Raw genomic sequence first — 24,951 nt, 5'->3', positions numbered from 1 at the left:
CCAGCTTAGTGCCTGTTTTGTTTGTCTCGTGTGGTTGAATGAACTTTCGAGGTTCTGGAGGTACTTTGGTCGGCGGGTCATCCGTCATGTAGTGCAACCAACGATGCCATTCTGCAGGAATCTGGCTGCCATCAAAGGTGAAACGATCCACATAGGGATAAACAACGAAACGATTTCTGGCCATGAAGTAGGAATTGTTCTCGAAGTACTTGTTCCCGTAATTATCTGTTCCTATCAGAGTTCCAGTACGAAGATTGGTCTCTCTAAGTATCCTGTAAAAAGAGGCCTTCCATCCTCCTGCAACCTTAATGGCGTTTAGCTCCGCACGAATAGCATTCAAGAAATACGACATTTTTGAAGCACAACAACCAATATGGCCGACAGAATCGCTTCGCTGCGCGCGTGGGTCTCTGGGTGTCTCTGCAATTCTATGGACCAGCGGTGTGCATTTGAGGACTAATGGTGGACGTTGTGGACGAGGTGTTTGTAGGACGTTTGATCAAATCGTTGTAATTTTGTTGTTTTAGGGCTCAGCACAAACAAAAAATACGCTGCAAAAATGGTAAGTATACTGTGGGGTTATGTGTCATTTTCAGCTTCCATCCATTTCGATATTTATCGGGGCAACGGACGAAAAACGTTTCGTGCATGATCTTACAAAATTTGACATTTTTGCACTTGTTAATTCTTTTTTTCTGTGTTTAGGCAAGAAACGCGGAAAAAGCTATGTAAGTGGAATAATATTTGCAGTTTAATTTAATTAATGATCATCAGACTGTGGATCATATTCAGCCTGGTTTGCTTGGTTCCCCATTTTACTCAGACTACTACACTAGCTGTAACTGTAGATGTGATGATTACTCTTTCACATTTAGCCATATTTCTTATTTTTATTCGTATATGAATGCCTGTGCGTTTTGTGTAAATTCAGGGAGCAACGTTCTACGAGACAGTGCATGATATGAAATGGGCAATATTTGCCCACTTGCTATCTTTACATGATTTATGGGTAGACTTTCTCATGGTCCAGGGTGGACTTTGTGCAGGTTACACCGAAGATCTTCAGCATGAATATTTGCTTTCAATTTGACCATAATCCTTTAAGATTTTGGCATATCTTTGGCATTAGAATGGCAGGTTGATAATTGAAAGCACTTACTCGGTACTCAAATACATCATATCATACTCCAATACTGGTGAACAGTACCCTGCCAGCAGTCACCTCGATCCTTATCTAGGAAAGATTGAGGGGACTCTACTAGCAGTGTAGAAGACCATGTATTATACTCTTGAGTTCTTTGCATTCTGCTCCCTTAGAATTGACATTTTATGGTTAAAGAAGATCAGGCCCATGGCGAAACATGCTATCCAACAGTGATAACCTTCTAACCTTCGCTGAGACCAAGCTCTTTACACACAGTCAGCATGACCTTCTGTTTTGAACCCTTAACTCATTCTTAACTCCAGTGTGTACCCAAAGCAGTCATTTGATAATCTTGTTGATTGTTTGAGAAGGTCAATCAGCCAAGTTATTAGAAGCTGATCTTCATCAAACATTTTTTAGGACCATGCTTGCCCGCTGGTATGATCTTCAAAGGAAAGAAGCTGGCAAGGGAATCAAGGTATGAGTTCTATATTAAAAATTAAAAACATTTAATTTTTACAGCCAATGGTTTAAATTCAGCAAGGCAGTTCTGCGGGACAGAACTTTCAACGTCTTTTCTCCCTGGTTTACTTTAACAATAAGCTGGTTGTACTCTCACTTAGAAGCCAAAACTGTCAGCTAATGTCAAAACTATACTGTATCTACTGAGCAGTTTAAATGGGTACAGGTAGCAGCAAACTACTAGACTATTAGGGAAATCTGCTCCAAAAAGGAGTGGAAGGGTGACCTGTAATGGACCACCATTTCAACCAGGGTAGAGTCAAACTTCTTCCAGTATTTTCACCTTATTTTTCAGGAATCGCTGTTAATAAACACTGGCTGTAGGGGCCAGTTGTCATGTAATTTGAAAACCCAATTTTGCTCACTCAATCTGAAACTTTTTAGGAGCGAAGACCATTTCTAGCAACAGAATGTGATAATTTACAAGAAGCTGAAAAGTGGAGACATCAGGTTTGTTTCTTTTTCATTTAAAATTTAAAGATAGAATCCTGAGCCTGTCAAGAGTGCAATACAAGTCATTCAGTATTTTAACCACTTCTTAATTTGTACTGTACTTATATTGTTTGGTCTGCAGATCATAAGAGAAGTAGCCAAAAAAGTTGCCCAGATTCAGAATGGTGAGAGAGCTATACTCTTTTAATATCATGGTTTTAGTGAGATTTATACATGTAATATTTTAGTAACGGTATGCAAAATTGTGTGCTTTACTTCACAGCGGGCCTTGGTGAGTTCAGAATCCGCGATCTGAATGATGAAATTAACAAGCTACTACGAGAAAAGAGGCATTGGGAGGATCGGATAAAAGAGTTAGGAGGACCAGACTATGGAGTGAGTGAACTGTAAACAGGTCAAAGATTAATGTGCAAACCTCTTTATATGGACACTAAAGGATAGACATAGTGTCTGTATTGTGTGGCTCCAAAAATTATCCATACTCACCTCAAGGAGGGTTACTGGAAATTCCAAGGGAGAGAGGGGTCTTGAAAGCCAACATTTTTAAAGGAAAGTGTGAACTGAAACTGGGATTTCCAACAGGATGAGGGAGGGGGTGTACTCAAACTAAAAAATCCTAAGGAGGGGGTATGGATATTTTCTGGGACAATACATTATTGAGGTGTGTGTATTAATTGGATGAATATTAATTCTCATTTCATTTGTTCCAAGTGAACTTTGTGTTGCATGGTGCTTTACTTCAATAACATTTGAATAACATTTTGTTTTGGTGAATCTCAATTTTCAGAAAATTGGACCAAAAATGCTTGATCATGAAGGTAAAGAAGTGCCGGGTAACAGAGGATACAAGTGAGTTATTTTAAAATTACACAGACTACAACTAGTCTTTCCAATTCAAATGTTTTTTTTCAGTTGCAAATTGATAATATTGTCTTATTTCAATGTGCAAGGTACTTTGGAGCAGCCAAAGATCTCCCTGGTGTCAGAGAACTATTTGAACAAGAGCGTAAGTTTTAAGATGAGAGTTTACTTTGAATTGCAATTAAATTAAGGCAGTCTGAAAGGACCATCATTTCTTACCAAAGTGGTGAGGATTAGAAGGAGGAAGTGTCATAATGTGCCTAATTTTACTGGTATAATACAAGCTGTGGCCATGAAGACTTTCAAGCTCAGTGGTCTATCAAGGACAAGAAGCATAATGTGCCAAGTTCACCCCAAAAGTCTGCTCAGCCACTTCAACTCCCAGTGTTTTGTTTACATTACAGCACCAGCCCCACCCAGGAAGACCAGAGGAGAACTGTACAAGGATGTTGACGCAGACTACTATGGCTACAGAGATGAAGATGATGGAGTGTTGGTTCCATTAGAACAAGACATTGAAAAGGAAGGTGCGTCATTAACCCATGGTTATTCCCTGAATGTATGGGATCAAAATCTAATATATTACTCCTTAAACTATCAGCACCTTGTGAAGCCTACAGGTAAGTAGTCAGAATAAAGAAGATATTGTATCAGAACAGTGATGTTATACTGTAAATCAGGAAGCATTTCATTGAAGCATGCATGCTCTCTCTGTCTTTTGTCACTTGAGTGATTAGCTTGTGAGTGAACATTCTCCTGACAAAATCAACACTCGAATAAGATTAAATTTGGTTAAACATTTAATAAGCAAAAGAAGTTTTACACAACGTTTCAATGACTCCATGTCACTCACAATCAGACTCCCTCCCACACAGACATCCTTTGAGCTTGTCGCTTTCATTTGAGGAGGAACTTGTGGTGAGCCAAAAGGACATCTGCATGTACATGTACTTTAGACTAAGAAAAAAAAAAAATAAAATTGTCAATTTGAGGACTAACCAAGCTCAGATATGGAAGGGCTTGACAGCGAGTTAGGAACACCCATAAAGAGATAACATTTACATCCAAAGGGACAAAGATGGCGTTTTTTTCCCCTTCAATTTATGGCCCGTGCGCGAAATGCATGGGCCATAAATCAAAGGGATCCGTAACTTACAATACGGACTGAGAAGACGAGGTTAGTAAGATATTTTATTATTACATCTCTACTATGTGTCTGGGGTTTGGGAACGATTCCTATTCACGCGGAACGGCTTCAGATTTTTGGCGCACGTCGAAAGCAAAACGAGTCAATTTTGTTAAGTCCTTAGCTAGTTTTAATAGTCAATTTAATGTAAAAGAAATTTTTTACTTTGACTGGCTATAAAAGTTAAGAACACCTGGCGATAAATCACAAAACATTTTGGCAGTAAAAATGGCTTTAAACTTTAGCGGGCCGTACAGTTGAAGACGGCCCGCTAAACTGACCAATCACAGCGCATGTAGTAACTGAGAGATATAATAAGACGGGGCTACCATGATATGTTAGGGCTACATGTAGTTTTCTCATTATGTACCTTTTGTGGTCTGGCCCCTTTAATTGCTAAAACCCATTTTCATTCTTGCTTTTCTGTCTTCTAAAAGCTATCGCCAGAGCAATGGAAGAATGGGAAAGACGGAAAGAAGAAGGAGAGTTGGGAAGCGAACAGGAACAAGAAGAGGAGAATATTTATGCTGTCAGTAAAGACCAAGAGGTGTGAATTATTGTTACATTACATTGGAGGAACTTCAAGATAGAGCAAATTAAAGTAAATTACCAGATAAGTGTGCAAGAGGAAAAAAATTTCCTTCTAAACAGCGATCTTTGATGGCGTAAAAAAAGTAACTTGGGCCGATTCCAAACGTCGCGCTATTGCCTTGCCGAGCTGAATTCAAGAATTAAATTCCCCAGAATTGCATTGCGCGTCCTTACTGGGCATAGTTTCACGCGTGATTAGCGCGCGCATTGAAAAATGGCGGCTTTTTCTTTGCGGCTGGACCTTGCCATAGAAGTAAATCGTTATTTTATCGAAAACAAGTACCGTGACCTATCAGTTTTTTCTGTTGTTTTGAATTGAGTAATAAATTTCTCTATGTAAAATAAATATGGGCCAATTCTCAGTGTTGAGCAAGAACAATCGTCGGGAACGTGAATTTAGCAAGCAATCGTGACTATAAGCATGGTGTTATTATAAGGATTTATATGGTATAAACAAGGTGCTGTTTCTCCTAAACGAACATGGGGACCCCTCATTTTTATTTCCAAATTTAAGCTCCTGCAATATACACAATCAGTGGGCAAAGTTTGACAAAGATCTCGGTGCAGGTTCGATTTCAGTGGAATGACCTTAAGCACGGCAGTAGCACGGCGTTTGAAACCACTCAGTTTGCAAGGCTGAATTAACTTCGGAACGACTACTTAGCACGGCAGGCTTTGCAGAGCCAGGCGGCAGTAGAGCGACTTGGCCTCAAACGGTGTGTTCTTGCCGTGCCCAACTGAATTCATAGCTTGCTGCAACAGCTGCCGTTGCTTTCCAGGCGTAGTCCTTAAATTGGTCTTCAGCAAAGTAACCACTGCCGTTCTTTTGCATGTCACTGCTAAGCCAAATTCATTTGAGTTTGGCAAGGCAGTAGCACGACGTTTGGACTAGGCCGTGCACTCTTTCAGTGAGATTAAACAATCACCCGTTATTTAGTTAATCACGCAACGCAGTTTCTCTGACTCATCCGTGACAAACCAAACAACGGTTTTCATGGAGACTTATGGTCTGTAAAATGATGAAAAAAACCCTACCCTGTTGAGAGACTCGTACTTGGCTTAATATTGCTTTATAGATAGACGCGTACCCGTATTTTTTTGAGCAACGCCAGCTGGGGAATGGGGAGGTCTAACTTGTGGTGCACTAGTAAATCTTCTTGCCTCTTCATGCGGCAGAAAATTGTGATAACACCAAAAAATTTTAAATGTTGCCTAACGTTCCCTTCATATATGTTTGTTTTTATTACATAGGATAGTGATGAGGAAATGGAAACCGACCAAAATGCAGAGGGAAATCAACCATTCGTAGCTCATGTACCTGTACCATCACAAAAAGAGGTGTGTTCAGAAGGGGTTGTGTTTCTTTTCACAACGTACGAAAATAGCTGTAGGAACAAGGGTCGCTTTTTGGTCGTACAAGAATTCGTATAAGAAGGCCTCCGGTTAAGGGTTTCTTGGCCAATCAGAAATGGCATGAGCAATCACGTGATACATGTTTATTATGTTGCTGGCCAACAACTGTGCCTCTACTCACTATGGCCTGAGTAACGAGTGTAGGAGGAGAGGAAACTCTTTTGGGTTGACATGATTACGGAAAAGGCAGTAGTTTGCGATGTGGCCCAAATTTGTATAAAGCAAAAGTTACGTGTAAACTGACGTCAAACTCTCGTCACTTTCTCAGCTAGGTGTAGCTAAGCACATTGACCACTATGAACAACATTTGAACATTTTTTTGAACATAAGAAGTTTCATTCTTGATTTTGTTTTTGTTTTTTTGCTAAAGCTTTCTGATTAACGTCTCCAAAGATAAGGCAATGCTTTACAAGAAGTGTTTACAGTCTGTTTTTCTTTTGGTTAATTAAATTGTTTCTTATGTTCTGTTGCATTCCCAGGTTGAGGAAATGCTTGTTCAGAGAAAGAAAATGGTATGGCACCAAGAAAATTGCAGTATTTACTGAATTATTTTCATGTTTATACTTTCTGTTGACCAGCTTGTAACGTTGACTTTGCAGGAATTACTCGAAAAGTATGCCAGCGATACTCTAATACAACAAAGCCAAGAAGCCAAAACTCTCCTCGGTCTTTAGCAGCGTGCATACCCACATACCTGTAAATACTGCACGCCATATCGCTCCCATCCAAGCCCAGGTCTTTTCTGTGAAAGCTAAATTCAAGATGGCGTTTCAAGTTACGTCAAACGACGTTACCATGGTCACGGATAACAGATGGACATACGCACGGTGGCAACCTCGTTCCTAGGATGTTTTTTTACTCTTACGGAAGCGAGGCCGTTCGGAATATGAAGTAGAAAGTGTTACTGAAAACTGAGTTTCCAGATGGCAAATTATGGAGAGTGTAAAATGTGGTCTTTCTATCTAGCTGTGATGTCCCACATTTCTTCACTGTTTAGAATACTTGAACTCTAACGTACTGGAAATACTGATCTTCTTTTGTCGCTGAACCCCAACCAAGTCCAAGCAATTAAGCTGCCCTGAGGAGTTTTCATCCTTTGTATAATAAACGAAAGCGGAGAGTTTAACCGTCTTGTTTTTTCCCAAAAGAGCTCCGCAAACAAAATCAAAGAGTGTATACTTGATCTAGCAACAGATCATCTTAAACGACATAATTTGATCGAAAATTGTTAACCTTGTAAATAACGTACAGATGAGAAACTTTTATAATGTGCGAAGTTGTTTATTTGTTATAATACACTCTTCTACTGAGGCAGTGGCTCGCACAAACACTGCCGTAGCTAAATCACACTTATCAACTTTTCTAGAAGAGTCACTGTAAAATGCTGTTTAGTGCATGTTTATTGGTTTATGATTTGCCCAACCTAAATGTAAACAATGAAGAGGCATTTCTGAGCAAGGTGCCAAAATCTAATAGGGTCCTAATAGTTACACCCTCTGAACCTCTGGACAAAATGCGCAACGATATCTGCAGTGTCCGAGGAGGTTATGAGAATATGCCATTCTTAAAGTTAAACACCTTGTCACAATTCTACTTGTAGCCTCCTGAGGTCGCTGAGGGTCTGCCGTCTTGCTGAGGTTAACTGAGGTCGCAATTCCTTGTTGGCTAACTAAAAGGATCGCGGCATATGGGTAGGACAGAAAACGAGCTTTATAGTGACTGTAATCTTTTCTTTACAAAATGTTACACCCGCTCACGAGAGAAAAAGTTTGAAAATATATCTATTCTTTGAGAGTAGACTCAACCCGTTTAAAACTGGTTAACTCATTTGTTTGCTGCTGATGGACAGACTACTTGCCTGTCTTGTCATGACCCCTAGTCACGCGCAAATGGGGACAGAGGAGTCTAATTTGATCGTAATTCTAGCTAAATTCACTGTACAATTACAACGTGAAATCAATCTTGTTGATTCACATAATTGTACGTGATCAATCTAAGCGTCATGTGATCGTGTCAATCATGTTACGCGTCTTGAAATTCTGTGCACATGAGCCCTGACGAGCCGAAAATGTCAGAAAATGGAACTCCGTGGCGAAGAATGATCATGAACGAGGCACGAATTCCTAAGAACAAACAAAAGAGAAGTTTAATTTTTTACAAACATTTAGATTTGGTTTGTCGCTTTATTGCTTGCCCTAGCATCAGTAGTAAAGCTACAACAACAAAATGTAGGCATTTTACCTTCAGTCCGTTAATCCAAAAGTCCGATCCGGGTGATTGCGAACCGCGCAAATTTTCTCGAATTAACTCCTGGGAGTCTGGACACTAGCAAGATATGTAAATTCCAAGGTTTGTTGGTAGATAGATGGGTTTGTTCCTGTAGTAGTCGTTCAAAAGCAGTCTTCTGCAGTTCGTCGTTTTCATGTGATGAAATCAGCCGACCTGGATGACTCATTCGACTACCTCTTTAAAATAGTTTTAATCGGCGATCCAGGAGTCGGGAAGACATGCATTGTGCAACGTTTCAAGAAGGGAACGTTCGTCGAGCGGCATGGCAGCACGATCGGCGTAGATTTTACGATGAAAACGCTGGTAGTCGACTCGAAAAAAGTCAAGGTGGGTACAGTGTTGTGCAAGATAAAAATTGCAGTTGTCGTTGTTCGAGTAACTCCAAGAGCCAGAAAAAAAAAAAAAAACAGTAGGTTTGGCGTGTACATTAGCATATTTTATTCATGATTGTTATGTAGCAGTGTTGCGTACTGTACGAAGACTTAGCTTGTTGGCTTTCTTTGAGATAATGTAACGTCGATTGGCTTTCCAAGAAGGATAAGCTTGCTTGATTGTTTGGTGTAACACTCGCCTTTCTTCCTTCTAAAGCCTCTTTATTTAAGTTTTAGGTATTGAAAATATTAAGTTAAGTTTAATTAAATCTGTGCGTTTCACACCGACAAATTTCGCACAAAACCTTTAGCTTAGTGCTGTTTAACGTTAAGTTAATTTATATTAAGCTAAAGCTTATAGTTATTTTAGTCAGTTGATCGAATGAACTTTGAAATGCGCACGTTTAAAGCGGTTTGCATCGTTAAGTAACATGAATGTTTGTCTAAATTTAGGAAAGTTTATTTTCATGCACGGTGAATTCACCTAAGCCCGTGTTCAGTTCTTTTTTTGTTTACTTATTTTTTTAATTGGAAAATGACAATTGTCGAATGTACACTGCAGATTAAAAAAAAAATAAAGATGAACGTGATATGTTGGTTCTTGTATACCGACGCTCTATGGAGGTAATTACATAACACTCATGCAGTAAATAGAAGCCTTATTTATCTATTAGGTTTCATACATGTAAAATGTTATTTTGCCTATTCGTGAAGTGCAGTCATATTTTGTTTCCATACAATGTTTGTACTGCATGCATGCATTATCCAGAGCTCAAAATAAAATGTACTTACATGTATTTAATACCTCTGAACTGTAAATTAATAACTTAAGATAAGAAAGCCAATATATTTAAGCTTATACTTGCCTCTACACAACAGATACATGTTGCACATTTCAAGCAATTATGCTAAGTGGAACATTGTGAATGTCAGCTTCCTTCTCTGGTTGCTAAGTGACATATTTACTGGAATAATGGCAGCATTTTTTGGCAACCATAGCTCCAGAGATGACTGAAAGAGACCAGGTGTGGCTAAAATACAGGAATCTATCCATGCAGACAGAGATTTTTTCTAACAAAGTGAAAAAGAAAAAAAACACTAGGGGTGTAAAAGCACTTGACCAGTGTCGAACCCGGAACAGTAAAGTCAGAAGCAATACTCTGGAAATTTTGAAGTGGAAAGTGGAAGTGGAAATTTTAAAGTGCTCATGACAGATATTTTTTTATTTGCTTGATGGAATCTACATGAGATCAAGATATATGGAGATAAAAAAAGATCGCTGGTTATCTCTGTTTTTTTACTACATTTTAGCCTTGTGAAACATGAAATTTCACTTCCGGTTCGGGCCAAAACCGCAGGGGGTTAGGACTTGGGACTAGTCAGGTTGTGACATCAAAACAAGAATGTGCTCAGGAGCAAAAATGTCACAAAACGTGACGTTCGTGGAAAGAATTAGTCAATGCTGTCATGTTCCAGATATCTTTTTGAGTAGATTGGAGCTAGTAAGGGCACTAATTTGGCTTATATCCAGGCTGAAAATGTCTAAAATTTCCAAACATGCATTTTTATCTGTACTAAAATCATGCACATCAAAACAGTAGTTTGTAAGAAAAAAATAAAAGTAAAAATATTGCATATTTAGACCACACAGTTTTGCTAGTTTATTTGCAGAGCGAGCTCAAGCCCAACACAAACAAAAATTGGAATTTTATGCTCCCATATTGAAACAACTCACACAGTCATATTTTTTGATTCATTAACAGTTTGTTTTGTGGTAGAAAATTACCACCAAACTAGGTATATTCACATAAAATGCTTCTTGAAAACAAGGTCACATAATATGTCACTGAGAATCAAGGAAATTTTCGTTAAATGTGCTGCGACCAATTCTTCAAAATCTTCTTACAGAGTATGTCCTCAGCCCTCCCCCTCTTTACTTGAGAGTTCTATAGTTATATTATTTTGTTTTATATCAACCATGGCATGTTGGATTGCAGTGCATCTCTCTTCCCAGGTGTATAAATGGGTACAGTTGAATTTAGTGTTGGGGGTAACGCTGCGATGGACTGGCATCCCATCCAGGGGGGAGTAGAAATACTCCTAGTCGTTTCACGCTACTGAAACTGGAGATAAGTGCTAGCCTGATGGGCCTCTTGGCTCATATACACTCGGAGGGGCCTGTCAAGAAGGAAGGGCACGTTTAGGGAAACTGATTCATTAAGGACAAATTCATTGTTGACAGATCAAATCAAGTGCCAACATGCTCTTGTTTAATAATACAATACATGATTGCATGCTTTGCCTTTTCACGCAGTTCCACACTTAACCTAGTACATACTACGTGTGAACTTTTAATTATTACTTTATAATATTCTAGTTGCAAGTATGGGATACAGCTGGACAAGAAAGGTTTAGGACTATCACTCAAAGCTACTACAGAAGTGCCAATGCTGTCATCATAACATATGACATTACAAAGAAGGACACCTTTAAAAATGTTGTACGATGGACAGAAGATGTAAAAAAATATGCTCCCCCTAATGTCATCAAATTACTTGTTGGAAACAAGACTGATATTGCTGAAGACCGCGAGGTCAGCATTGAGGAGGCGAGCTCTTGTGCTGCACATTACAGTATGGTTGATGCATTGGAAGCTTCAGCTAAGGTGAGAATTTGAATATATCAAACATGAAAGACCATGTTTGACCACATTTCAAAACACCGAGTTAAAAGAGAGTTGCACAACTCACAGCAGAATATTTTTGACAAACTTTAAGGTCTTGAGTGTTGGATATTAATATCTTCTCAATCAAAACTAAAATGGAGAAAACAAATCATAAAAATCTATGCTAAGTACTGTAATTAACATCAGATATCCAAATACTCTTACGGCAGCCATGATTTCCTTTCTTTAAATTTGATGAATTATTAAATAAATGCATTTGAACTTTTTAAAAGGATTCTTGTATTGTTTTGGGGCTCAAGAAATGATTATAAATATATATATTTTGCACGCATTCTGTGCCTATTAGGAGAATTGCTTGATAATTTTGTCAGCAAACAAAATTAATGCTGAATGTTACCATCACATAATTTTATGGGCTTTCTAATACGTTCACTGGTTTACTTTCTTTTTTTGGTCAGGATGCAACAAACATAGAAAATGCATTCATGCGTGTGGCCAGAGAATTGAAAAGCCGCTACGAAAATGGGTCTCATCTGCAGGCAAGCATTATGGAGGGAGATGTAATTTTAGAATCAAAAAGCATACATACTAGGTGGTGTTGTGGTTAGACAAGGTCCAAAGTTGCACAGAATGGAACATTTTAACATCAGGAATCAAAAGTCCTGGAACATTTTACATAAATGAATGTTTGGATGTAACCTAACCCACATGTAGCACATGTAGGGCATGTATATGTTAGCATTTGTCCAACTTTTATAGTGGGCTTTTATGGGTTACAATCTTGCAAATGTCTTATAATTGTTCGCAGACATCCTTTCTTTGGGGACAAGTTTCTGTCTGCATGATATACAGTAGAAGGTAGTGAGTTCTAGAGAGGTAGCATTGGAAAAGAGCATTCATTGGGGCATTCAGTGATACGGCAACAAGTCACTTTTTCGGTGTTAAGTTTGCTTCTTTACTGAGACAAAATTATTCAAGGGTTTCATTAAGGGCAGGGCACCAGACAAATTGACCGGGTGTCAGGATGATTTGGATCATGTGTGATACACACAGTCAAGTGTCGATTGATTGCCTGCCTGGTTTGACCATCTAGGGAATGTTTTTTATTAAAGAAGTTCAGTTCAAACAGTTAAATTGCCCGCCTGTGAAAACCAGTTGCCCTCCTGCTAAAAACATTAATGAAACCCCTGAATTCATTTGGTGTTGGCTTTTTGGATTTATTTTATGCTACACTAGTGGAAGTTGCTAATGTTTTGTTGTGTGTCGAAGGTCAAGGGCAAAATGACTTCTTGTCGACTTAAAAGTTTTGCATGTTTTCTCCATATTTTTGAAAACATATGGGGCAATGTAATTTTAAGGCATTAATAGGCCCTTTGCAGCTAAGCCATCATGTGACCTATTTTTCATAAAATTATGGGCTATAACTCAACAAATGCCAGAAATGGAAAAAGCATGTCAAAAATATCAAAATGGTCAAGTTTGAGGCCCCCATCATTAAAGAATGAGATTTTATGACAGTCTGAGTTTTTAAAAGAATAAGATTTGTTTGGAAAAAGTTGTTGGAGAGCAAGGTCTTGCTCTCCAGCAACATTTTCCATACAAATCCTCTAGCCGTATAAACTCATTCTTTAATGCCAGAGACCTCAAACTTGGCCATTTTGGTATTTTCGATGCACTTTTTCCATTTCTGGCATTCCTCAAGTTATAGCCCATAATATAAAAATTTTCTAGGAAAAATTTGGTCACATAACCCCAGCTGCAAAGGGCCTATTGCTTGAGTGGAAAACAGATTGACTGCCCTGTTATCAATAATTAACAATTAGATTAAGAGCTCGAGATTTCTATGAGGTGATAGTTGATGAGGCCGAAGGAGGGCGAAGGCTGACTCAACTCGCCTTATAGAAATCGAGAGAGAATAATCTAATTGTTTTAGTAGAATTCTAACAAATTAACGCAAATAATGGTTTCCAAATATTTCGCGACGCATTATTGAACTTAACGCTTTAACAAAATCGCACATATTGAATTGTCCTTGGTAAATTTGCAGTTGTTTACACATGTGCAACAGTTTTTCAATAATTTCAAGTTTTTAAAGTCAAGAATCCGTTTATGTCCTTCTTTTAGTCTCCTCAGGAATTTAATTATCCATTTACGTCTAAACTTTGTTCCAAAACTTCGGGAAAACGATAAAAACATCGCATTTCGTGGACAACCGACAGCTACTGCACTCTAATGGCTGATAGTATATGAGTAGCTCAGCCAATCAGATTGCAGCCTTTGCATTAGTATACTAGTATAATTCTACTAATAATTACTATTCATCATACATTAAGCTTACTTATAGTATGTACCAGTAATACATACATACTTTCTATTTAATGGTCACCTTCCTTTCATTGAAAGAATCAAGTTTTAAAATTTTAACCAATTTGTTCTTGTAGTTCAGCTATTCATCTACATGGATCAAAATCTGTCCGACTGTATTTATGTAGACTTACTGAAAGCAAATCCAAGACCATTAGATATGGAGAAAACAGTGAAAATTGAAGCTTTTAGACTTTGGGTTTTGCATTTTTAAAATATAAAGTATGTCTATTACAATAATTATTTATTTGTTATTTGTAAGCTACCCCTTGTTGCTTTTAAAAGTGTGTACAAACCATGAAGCTTATGTCAAGTGCTCATGACATGACATGACATCATCAGCTGTTTATGTGGGCCATACATGAACTATTTGATTGTTTTGGGGAATTCAGAAGCTCTTAAAATTTAAAAAAGGCTTGCCTGTACTTTATTCTGTTTTAAATCACTCAGGGAAGAGATGAGAGCATGAGAGAAGTGTCGCCTGGACAAAACACATGCTTAACGTTTGTCAGTGTTTCACTTTACACTTCTTTCTTCTTAGAGTGATTTATAACAGAACAAAAAGCATGGTCAAGCCTTTCTAATTTGTTGCAAAATAGTCTGCATGAAGGCTTATTTGCCATTGTTTGTAGCCTGCGTGGCGGGCTTACAAAGGGGAGACAAGGAGGGGAGCACATTTCTAGTCTTCCCCTCTCCTTCCCCTGTGAATGTACGCCATGCAGGCTACATTGTTTACAATGTTGTAGTTAAGATCAAGTTGCAGTAACTGGTTTACTGTTAGAATTTTACCATTAATGATTTCTAAAATAATTTTTGAAAAATAAAATTGTTATTTATTTAAAATGGCATTTGATAAATTGCCATATTGGGTTTGCCATTGTGTGATTTCTGCCAGCTGGTACTGTTAATATTTTGTATTCTTGAACTGTATGACTGGTGATAGATTTTAAAGAAGAGTAGATTATTAAATGACAGTAATACCACAGGCGGTCCAAGCTCTCAATATTATCCTTTTTTTTTCCCCTTTTTATGGGAACGTTCAGGCTAACGTGACATATGGCATGTACTATTACATAACGACCGAATTTGACCACGCGAAACACGACTCTCGCCTTGCAGCATATGGAGGTGTTGTGTTACAACGGTTTGAATTTATAAAGGTTTGTATGGGAATGCAACAGCTTTACTTGAAAAGCCAAGTACTCTTACATTTTGTGAATAAAATCTACTTACCCTGTTGCTGTGTTGTATTCTTTGTTGTTTGCCAGCTCCTCGGGCTGATCTAACGCGATTTCGGCGAGTTATCGTTCTGAGGGTTTCTTTTATTAGTGGAAACCCACAGAACGATAACTCGCCGAAATCGCGTTAGATCGGCCCGAGGAGCTGCCAAACAACAAAGAATACAACACAGCAACAGGGAAAGTAGATTTTATTCACAAAATATAAGAATAATTGGCTTTTCAAGCAAAGCTGTTGCATTCCCATACAAACCTTTATAAATTCAAACCGTTGTAACACAACACCTCCATATGCGGCAAGGCGAGAGTCATGTTTCGCGTGGTCAAATTTGGTCGTTATGTAATAATAATAATAATAATTGTCGGTAGTGATAAGTTAATAAAGATGGTGAATTTTAAGCTTGGTAATGAAATGTGAAGGTGAATTAATCAACATGACCCGAGCGTGGGACAAAGAAAAATTCTGAGTCCCCGACAGGAATCGAACCCATGACCTCCTGAACACCGGGCGGGCGCTCTATCCACTGAGCTACGAGAACTCATGGAGAGCAAGGTCATTTAACTGAGTTCATATATGATAGGTGTCCTGCATACTGCTAGGATCAATGCTATCGAATTCATCGTGGGTAGTGATAAGTTAATAAAGATGGTGAATTTTAAGCTCGGTAATGAAATATGAAGGTGAATTAATCAACATGACACAAGCATGGGACAAAGAAAAATTCTGAGTCCCCAACAGGAATCGAACCCATGACCTCCTGAACACCGGGCGGGCGCTCTATCCACTGAGCTACGAGAACTCATGGAGAGCAAGGTCATTTAACTGAGTTAATATATGATAGGTGTCCTGCATACTGCTAGGATCAACGCTATTGAATTCATCGTGAGTAGTGATAAGTTAATAAAGATGGTGAATTTTAAGCTCGGTAATGAAATGTGAAGGTCAATTAATCAACATGACACGAGCGTGGGACAAAGAAAAATTCTGAGTCAGAACTCAGAATTTTCATCAATGCACTAAATTTCCACTGCCCCCTCATGACTGATGTTTACTCCTTTTAGGCTCATGTCTCTATCCTACGAGTCAGTTCTGCGACTGAGCTTATACATATATCACTACAAACTTGCTTCAAGTCAACCTTCGCTTAATTATGTTCCTCAAGTGAAGCAAAGCATATCTTTGAGCAACAAAGTCATGAGCATGAGCAACAAAGTCAAGAATTAGGTCATCCTTTTCAATGACAAAACTTAGAGTGGAAAATCATTGGACAGGATTTGTAGAAAGTCTAATACCACTATAGAGTGTTCTTTCTTGTATGACCTAAAAATGATTACACTAGAAAATAAACATTAACAAAAAAATCACCCAGAACAAAGCAATGCGATTGGTCAGGTCTAGCAAATGCAAGCAACAGGTGCAGCTATTGGCTGGTTCAGCGAATGTGCAATATAAAATTATAAAGCGTATGGATTGCAAGTAGCTATGAAAATTTCTTTTGTAATCAGTTTTCAGCTTTCTGCTACATCATAGGTCCATTCAACAACTTAATTTAATTTTAGTTTAACCTCTCTTTAGCAGGAAAACACACAAAGCTTCTTTTGATACACATACTTCATATTACTGGTGTATGAAAAAGTAACTAGTAAACACTCAGTAATTAAAGTAGTTTTCGAGGCAATTAGGAAAATTAATTGCCTTATTGAAGTCTTGCCATATCAATACAACCATATGTACTCAAAATTAATACCTGGAGCAGGCAGTAATGATTTCAATAGATGTTGTTTACAGCAGATTAAGCAATATCATGGGCATTTACAATGAATACTGTCACAGGGAATTACATCCTTGCAGATCTACTAAACCACACAAACTGCCTGATACAACTTGTTTGTCTCTGATAAGCATTATACCAGCTTGTATTCCACTGGTAGTCCTGATAACTGCCAATATCATAGAACTCACCATAGAACTGACCCAGACATTGTTGCGAGCTTGCAGAATCTGGATCTCTTTGGGCATTAGCCTGCCAGTTAGCTGCGTGATCTCCATAAAATGGAGAATAATTGTTGTAGCTTTCATCATGGTAATAGTTATGGTTACTAAACCAATTGCATTGATCACAAAAACCATTATAAGGATAAAGAGAATTCCAACCTCCTTCAGAAAGTATATTGTCATGATAAGCTGAATAATATGAATCAGTTTGATTTTGCACTTGAACATTCTGCTCATTGCGGCATCCAGGACTATAGCTATCTGGATGCGACATTTGATGGCATGTGTCAGGGCGGGTGTCAAACTGCTGTGATGCCACATACACCTCTGTACGTGTTCCATCGAAGCTATCATCCTTGAAATCTGCATGCAGTTTATACTCAGAATAGATGCCACCATCATCTGAGAATTCACTTGGTTGTGGAAGTTTTTCAGTAGAATTGTCTCCAACATTAGAAAAATTTTCTAAGTACTTTTCAAAGTCTTCTTCAAATTCATCAACTGAGGGTAGAAAGTGACCCTGTTCACTGGCTTTCTCAGAAGTGTCATGCTCATCAAATTCTAAACCATCAGAACCTTCATCAGTCTCACTACTGTCGACAGAACTCTCTTCTTCTGACTGTGAACCAGATGAGTTACCCTCATCTTCAGATGACTTAACCAGTTTGCCATCTACAGTTTCATCCTTGTTACTTGAGTTAGTACAATCTCTTCTTTTGCTAGCTTTATTAAGGACATTTGTTTCGTGCTTGTGAGAGCTTCTTGGATCAAATTGTGAAAAATGTTTTAAATCTACTTGTAATTTATTCAGACCGGCATTGACTTCAGGAGAATTTTCTGCAGATGAACCAAGTTGAGAAGGTGGTCTGTGTTCTGTTTTTGATTCTTTTTCTTTCCCATCATGGAAGATTGAGGGCTCATACATAATTGATGCAGCTGTGAAATGAGTTTCATTTCTTTGAGTTTGGCTTACACTGTTGTTCCTCTGCCCAGTGTGATCTACACTCTTCCCATGGATGCTCTCATCTTTACAGTTTTGTTGATCAAGACACAAGGATGTTTGCAACCTTTCTTCGATATCAGCCATTATTTCTTCCCTTTCAGCATCTGGAGACAGACCTGCATCACCCTCCATCTTTATCTCTCTCCCACGATTGCATTTGAGTATGTTGACTTCAATGGATGCTGCTCTTGCCTGCACTGATGTACAGTCCAGGTCAGTGAGTGTTCCTGTTGTACCCATGGACTGAGGAATGGGATCTGAAAGAGAAAGATGATTATAACATGTACACGTGTATTAAACCTCTCAAAAATAAATCTGCCCCTTGTACTGTCAGTAAATGTCAACTCTACCTGGTAATGCATCTATTGTGGTACCAATATTCTCTTCTATCTTCTTGAATAACTTGTCTTCTTCACCTCTAGCTACAAAGCTTACAGCAACACCTTGTGTGCCTAATGCAATATAATAAAACTAAAAGTAAGTCCTTTTTATCCAGTCTTCAGCATGACAACTCTAGAATATTTTCCTAACATTTAGGATTGATGGTATGAATATGCACTAAGAATTCAGAGTTTTGAATTTCATAGGTACACAAGAACATCTCTTTGCTAGACACTCAATTTTCTTCCGTCTATCAGGCTCCGACAAGTGTATCTATTGAGTAACTGTAGATGTTCATGTAGTTAGTACTACAGAGCCAAAACAATAGTTGATCACCAATTATCAGACCCCAGACACGGAGACAAGGCTGCATTTACTATCAATCATGATAATGCTGTGTTATTGGGCAAGATTCTGCCAGCTGCTTTACTCCATTTCAGGCTCTGAAATGCTTAAAATTAATAATAAATTAAAATTAATCTTAATTTATCGTTAGGAGAACTTGCTGCTCACCAAATCTACCAGCTCGTCCAATTCTGTGAAGGTAAGTTTCGGAGTCTCGTGGTACATCCATGTTCACAATAAGATTGACATTCTCAGCGTCTATTCCACGAGATGTCTAAAGAAAGGAAAAAAAGTTATTTCCAAAAGTTAAATAAATGCTTCATGTAACCCATAAATAAGTTTCATAATTTCATAATTTAATATATCGTACACTATTAATGAAAATAAAGGCACACAGCCCCATTGCCCATGACAGGTCTTGCCTTCATAATGGTCAGCATCTGGTAAATTGTTAACTGAAGTATTTAATAAAACATCATCAGATGATGATAATTTTTTTCATGTAACCTGAGCAACACCAAATCAGACACAAATCACCAACTGAACAATGGTCCAACTCTACTGCATGTACATGTACTACAATATGTCCTAACAACAAATTCAAAAAAAAAAGTAGGAAGGACCACAATGATCAAGAGAAAAAATTTCCTGATAAAAAAATTTGTAGCAAAAAATATATATATATGTTATTTAGAACTAGCAAGAAGAATGTGGATTTAATCATGACCTCGATTATCTTACCAGGTCAGTTGAAATGAGCACTCTACACTTAAATTGCTTCAGCCTCTCCATGGCCTTCAATCGCTGGGACTGAGTTTGACTTCCTGACAATAGAATACAGCAGCGATTTTGAGTTAACTGCTTAATAACTATATAAATTAAATTATTTAAAAAAATATATTAACTTTCTATATAAAAAATTGATACAAAGTTTCACAGACCTGCAATAAAGACAGACGGCCAACCCTTCAAACGGAGAGTATCACAAAGACTCTGTGCTCTACATTGACAATAAGATAAGACAAATTCACTCCCAGCTACACTTTTGTTACTGAACAGGACAACTGAACGTACATGTACACGTAATTTATATAAGGTATAAGTGAAAGGTCTGGATTTGAGCCTGGAGAACTATCAGTCTGGCACTTCTCTCAAATTTCTGTAGCACGAGGTAGCCAGGTGTATTTTTCTACTCCTTCCCCCCCCCCTCCCATGGTCCTGGATGAGACATTCAGTCCAATTAGCAGGGTTCCCCACAGCATTTCATTTGTTCATACTGGTACAATGTAATTTATACATCAATGAAATAAAAAGTATATTTAGGAAATCTTACCTGATCTGATAGTTGGAGAACACAAGACACTGGTGAAATGGCACATTTGAAAGGAGTTTCAAAAGCTCAGTGACCTGGGTCATGAATAGTAATAATTATGATTAATAATAGTCTAAATTTAATACTGATCATTACAATAAACACCAGTTTCTACTGATAGATATTATGAGCTAAGTATTGTAAGTTATGACTCAATCAAATTATTCCTGAACTGATTGGAAACAGTAAGACAGAAATTTGAAACATTGTTCTTAATACAATGCCATGTTGATGTACAATCTTCCTGTTACTTGAAGCATGAGACAAATATTACAGAAATCAAAACTTGTATTTTTTTTAACAATAGTTACCTTTTCCTGAAATGTTTTATGAGGCAAAGGATGAAAAGGCACCAGTCTACGAAACTGCTTGATACCTACAAGAAAATTAAATGGAAAGTTAGCAACTAAAGAAATGTTTGGAAATATTTTGAATAATTATGTTCAATGTAAATAATATGGTTACCTTCCCCATAGCTAAAGAGCCTTTGTCATCTAAACTAAAGTACTTCAATATAATATTTTTAAGTAATTAATTCTGCTTTGTTCTAAGGATCTGATCCTTCTCCAGGGAAGGAGGTTCAGTTTTACTTACCTTGTAGGGTGGGGTCAGTGGCATTCAGTCGCACAAATGTTGGTTCCCTCATGTATCGCGTCAAATGTTTTGCAAGGTATTCTGGGTAGGTAGCAGAAAATGCCATCATTTGCTTGTTTGATGGCAGTGATGAGAAAATCCAGCTACAAAGAGAAAATTAAACTTGAACATACATCTCTATTTAGTAGAATTTTAACTGTTTGAGCATGTCTGTTTTCTCACTCTACAGCATACATGTATGTACACTACAGGTATATTACCGGTATGTCCTTCTATCTCTGGTCTGACAAAAAGATGCCTCCCTTAAATAATGCAAACACTGAAACATAGACTCGAGGATGTCTCCTTGCAGAATGCTCAACTTTATTATTAGCAGACCTGTAGTAAGTATATTTTATATTTTAAAATTTCAGCATATTTCTTACTTGATTTGCTCTTGAAAATTATCCTCCAGAAGTTTGTCTGCCTCATCCAGTATAAACAGCCTGACAGACTCAGTCTTCAGAAAATGGTTTTCAATCAGATACTTGACTCTCCCTGTTAAAACATGACCAGAGATGGGAGTAGACAATATTTAACTTTCTGTTGTTCATCAGGGGTGTGACTGGTAACATTCTCAGAGTGAAACAACAAGTTAACCCCGGCCAGTTATTGCACTTACATCAGTACACTAAGCTGCAGTTGTAAAGAAGAACCGTCTGTGCAAAATATGGAAGAGGATGGTAGTGAGGGAGATTTATTACAAGACTAGTTTGAAATTCTGCAGTATCAGTAGAGAAGGCAGATGTACAAGTGTACATGTACCATCTGACAGGTCGTGACCAAGCAGCTTGGGAACAGTGGGCAGGAGAAACTAACAATGATCAAGGTCAAAAAGTAATTAAAGAAGAATTTTGCAATTCATCCTGACTGAAAGGGCATTAATGTTATCTCTCTCTAAGAAAGACACCCTCAGAAGTGGTTCTTTTGACTAGCTTTCTCCTTTTAATTAATAGAGACAAGTCTTCCCTAAAGAGAGTTCAAGTACAGAGAAACAACTGAAAGTGTCCTACTCCACCTTATAGTGGAGTCTATGGTGGGCTTGATGGCCTCATGGTTAGTGTGCTCAATTCAGGACTGATTGAGTGGTCTGGTGCCTTGCACAAAGCACTTAACTTTCACAGTGTCTTTCTCCATCCAGGTGTACAAATGGGTACTGGTGAACTTAATGCTGAGTAGGAGGGGGAGCAGCCCTGAAATGGACTAGCAAATCCTAGGTGCTTCATATTACGGAAACCAGAGATAAGCATCGGCCTGATGAGCCACTTGGCTCGTATGCAGACTTAACCTTACAGTTGCATTTACTTTGACAGAGTTGTCTGTAACTTCTTATAACCTTAAGTTCCAACTGACAGTAACCTACCACATTTTCATGGTTTTCGTTCCTGTTAGCTCGGCAGATCCTGATCAACAATTTATTTACCTGGAGTACCAACTGCAATGTGGCATGGCTTCTTGAGTATTTTCTTGTTTTCATCTACAGGTAGTCCACCAATGAACACTTGGCATACCATGTTGTCCATCTGTGAACCAATCACAGATATTACATCTTTGATCTGGACAGCAATCTCTCTTGTCGGAGCCAAAATCAGCACCTGCAGTTACATAAATAAAATACTTTTTATTAATAATTATTATTTTGCAGTTAGGCTAGTGTATTCTATTCAGCCAGGATTTGATAAGTAGGCATCCAAAATGTGCTATAGCTAATAGGATCTGCTTAAATGAACAATTATTTAAAAACCAGTATGTGAAAAATAAAACAATTTTCTATCATACAGGATGCCTGGACACCCAACTAGCTAAAAGCTTGCTTTCAGGCTAGTACATCAGAACTTTACAGGTTACTCAAAGGACAAGCCTGAAAATTAGATTGCCTTTGCACCCTGAGGTGCTATAAAATTACGTCCTCAACTTGAAAACTTGGCATGGAAACTATTACAAGCTGGATTAATTATATGTGCAGCATTCTCTCTCCAACATGAGCCCTTCCTGCTCCTTGACTCCTAAAATTGAATTAACTAAGTACATTCCTTTGAGGTGCTCTAGATCATGATGACGGATTGAAGATCAAATAAAAAGATCACTCAGATAATGGCACATCAGAGGAACCGATGAATCCACTCTGGTCACGGATTCATCAGCTCCTTTGATGCATCATCATCTGAGTGATCTCGGATCACAATCCTGATCTAGATCATCCCAAAGGAACACACCCTAAAATACCTGGGTGGTGTTACTTTCGGGAAGTACACTTTCCAGAGCAATGACACTGAACACACAGGTCTTGCCTGTACCAGACTTGGCTTGAGCGATCAAATCTACAAAGTACATAAGATAAATAAGCTTACTGGGCTTTTAAAACACAGATCGGATAATTAAGCAAGCAACTAGTTAGCTTAAGTACTATCAACAAATATTCACACTGCATACCCAAGCCACATCTTCCTAAAGGAATGGCTTTCAGTTGTATTGGAGACGGTCTTTCAAATCCCGAGGAATTTAGTCCCTTTAGGACATCAGGAGAAAGCAAAAGAGATTTGAAATCCACTAGTTCATCTGTCAAAACGTCCTCGGTACGTTGCTTCTCGTTGAACTTATGAGCTGTGCGAATTCTCAGCATCTTAAAACTACACTTTACACGTAGAGACGGACATAGATCGCCGACTACTAACTTCAAAATGATCAATAAACCCGTTTGGAATTAGATACATTAAGATTTCTCCGTGTAAAATCACAAACTCGTGTCTTCTACATGTAAGTTTCACACAAGCTTGCCGCCATACTAAATTTGTTCGATAGGAATCTGGGAACGATTCTCCTACACTCACATCCAGTCTCTTTCACGGTTGGAACACAGCCCATACTGTCAGGTAGGACAGTGTGACAGTGTGTGGTTTTTTTTGGGGGGGGGGGGGGGGGGGGGGGTAGGAGGGGGTTACACTTTCTTGAAACTTGACTCATAAAATAGGCATTCTGTCAATTCTGAATTGCTAATTGCAGAACTGGAAAAGTTGTCCTTCAAAACTTATGAATGGAATGCAATTCACTTAAGTGTCACTTCTTTTCAGTACAAACACTCGAGGAAATTCGCAGTCAATTCGCTCAAAATTACGGCAGTTCAAACCTTCCAGCAATTGTTGTTTCTACCAGAACAAATTAAATGGGTCACTTTTTCTTCGTTTATTCTGTAGAAAATCGATCAAAATGCTTCCATTTATTTTTGCACGTAGCAAATAAATGAAATTTTAAAGAAAGAAGAACTTGTTTTAATATTTTGTGGGAAAATGAAGCGATAATTAATAATTTTGATTGAACTCTTGGCAACCACTGCGAATTATTTGAAAAAAAAATTTTTGCTTTCATCGTCTACAGCTATTCAGCTTGTTTCATGGTTTTCATTTCTTCCGGGAAAGTATTGCCTTCCTGTGGTGCCTTATTGGACCATACATTTAGTCTGAGGTAAGGAGAAAATTGAATTTGATCATTTTCTGGCGTTAGATAATGAAGCTAAAAAGTGAGTTCGCAAATGAACAGCGTTAATTTCCAGATCTTTCAGGGGTTTTGTTTTTGTTATAACAGCAAAACTGATCTTCAACTTTGCAGAAGAAAGTATATTTTTATTCAGTTTATTTTTCTTCTATACCATGACTAAGCACAATATTCAAAGCAACTATTTTTTCAGCTGTAGGATAAAGAATCGCATTTTTTTCATTTGCAATTCAATGCCGGTACTGAAATACGATAATTAGAAGAGTATTCTTCATGTGCTCTTGATAACAACCGGTTCTATTGTTTTCATATAATTATCCAGCTGAAATGATAACGAAAAATTCTTAACAAAGTTTTATGATGAGACGAATCGAAACACGTTTAAATGAATACTTGATTAAGTCTGGGCCAATATAACAGGAAAGAAAATACAAGATATCGTATAAAAATGCTTGAATTTTACCAAGTTGAATTGTTGAGTAAGGGTGATAAAGGTTGTCAAATTTGGAAATTTTTTTCAGCGAGTGACAAAGAAAAATTTGTTTGAACTAGCCCTCCAAAAAAAAAAAAAACATTCACGCCGTTTGAGGATTAGCGAGTTTTCGAATCGC

At 37.9% G+C, this 24,951-nt stretch overlaps 4 protein-coding genes across 4 annotated transcripts in view; 2 read left to right on the top strand and 2 right to left on the bottom strand.

The window, feature by feature from the left end:
- Positions 1 to 407, bottom strand: part of LOC149101384 (NADH dehydrogenase [ubiquinone] 1 alpha subcomplex subunit 12-like) — a 690-nt gene extending 283 nt beyond the window's left edge. Inside the window, exon 1 of the mRNA XM_089275812.1 lies at positions 1 to 407. This exon is cut by the window's left edge and continues 283 nt beyond it. Within this exon, the coding sequence (XP_089131938.1) occupies positions 1 to 352 (352 nt within the window). The 5' untranslated portion in view covers positions 353 to 407.
- On the top strand, positions 407 to 7,442 carry LOC149101383 (pre-mRNA-splicing factor ISY1 homolog). The gene is made up of 13 exons (XM_089275811.1): positions 407 to 562; positions 706 to 728; positions 1,565 to 1,622; positions 2,051 to 2,116; positions 2,241 to 2,283; positions 2,382 to 2,494; positions 2,907 to 2,968; positions 3,070 to 3,125; positions 3,385 to 3,507; positions 4,604 to 4,713; positions 6,009 to 6,095; positions 6,650 to 6,682; positions 6,770 to 7,442. Exons 1-13 carry the CDS (start codon positions 560 to 562, stop codon positions 6,842 to 6,844), a joined length of 852 nt encoding a protein of 283 aa, XP_089131937.1. The 5' UTR covers positions 407 to 559; the 3' UTR covers positions 6,845 to 7,442.
- A 634-nt stretch (positions 7,443 to 8,076) lies between these two features.
- LOC110046141 (ras-related protein Rab-43-like) lies at positions 8,077 to 14,865 on the top strand. The gene is made up of 3 exons (XM_020751819.2): positions 8,077 to 8,786; positions 11,208 to 11,495; positions 11,975 to 14,865. Exons 1-3 carry the CDS (start codon positions 8,598 to 8,600, stop codon positions 12,122 to 12,124), a joined length of 627 nt encoding a protein of 208 aa, XP_020607478.1. The 5' UTR covers positions 8,077 to 8,597; the 3' UTR covers positions 12,125 to 14,865.
- A 1,466-nt stretch (positions 14,866 to 16,331) lies between these two features.
- Positions 16,332 to 23,665, bottom strand: LOC110046092 (uncharacterized). The gene is made up of 12 exons (XM_020751767.2): positions 23,282 to 23,665; positions 23,075 to 23,169; positions 22,272 to 22,443; positions 21,235 to 21,346; positions 20,810 to 20,952; positions 20,527 to 20,591; positions 20,177 to 20,250; positions 19,785 to 19,843; positions 19,585 to 19,667; positions 19,012 to 19,117; positions 18,468 to 18,569; positions 16,332 to 18,374 (listed from the first exon to the last, which is right to left on the bottom strand). Exons 1-12 carry the CDS (start codon positions 23,469 to 23,471, stop codon positions 16,957 to 16,959), a joined length of 2,619 nt encoding a protein of 872 aa, XP_020607426.2. The 5' UTR covers positions 23,472 to 23,665; the 3' UTR covers positions 16,332 to 16,956.
- Between the last annotated feature and the right edge of the window lie 1,286 nt (positions 23,666 to 24,951).

The sequence above is a fragment of the Orbicella faveolata genome, unplaced genomic scaffold, assembly GCF_042242905.1.
Source record: "Orbicella faveolata isolate gen_17 unplaced genomic scaffold, um_ofav_v1 contig_4, whole genome shotgun sequence".
Lineage (NCBI taxonomy): Eukaryota > Metazoa > Cnidaria > Anthozoa > Scleractinia > Merulinidae > Orbicella > Orbicella faveolata.
This window is presented reverse-complemented; position numbering and strand designations above follow the sequence as displayed.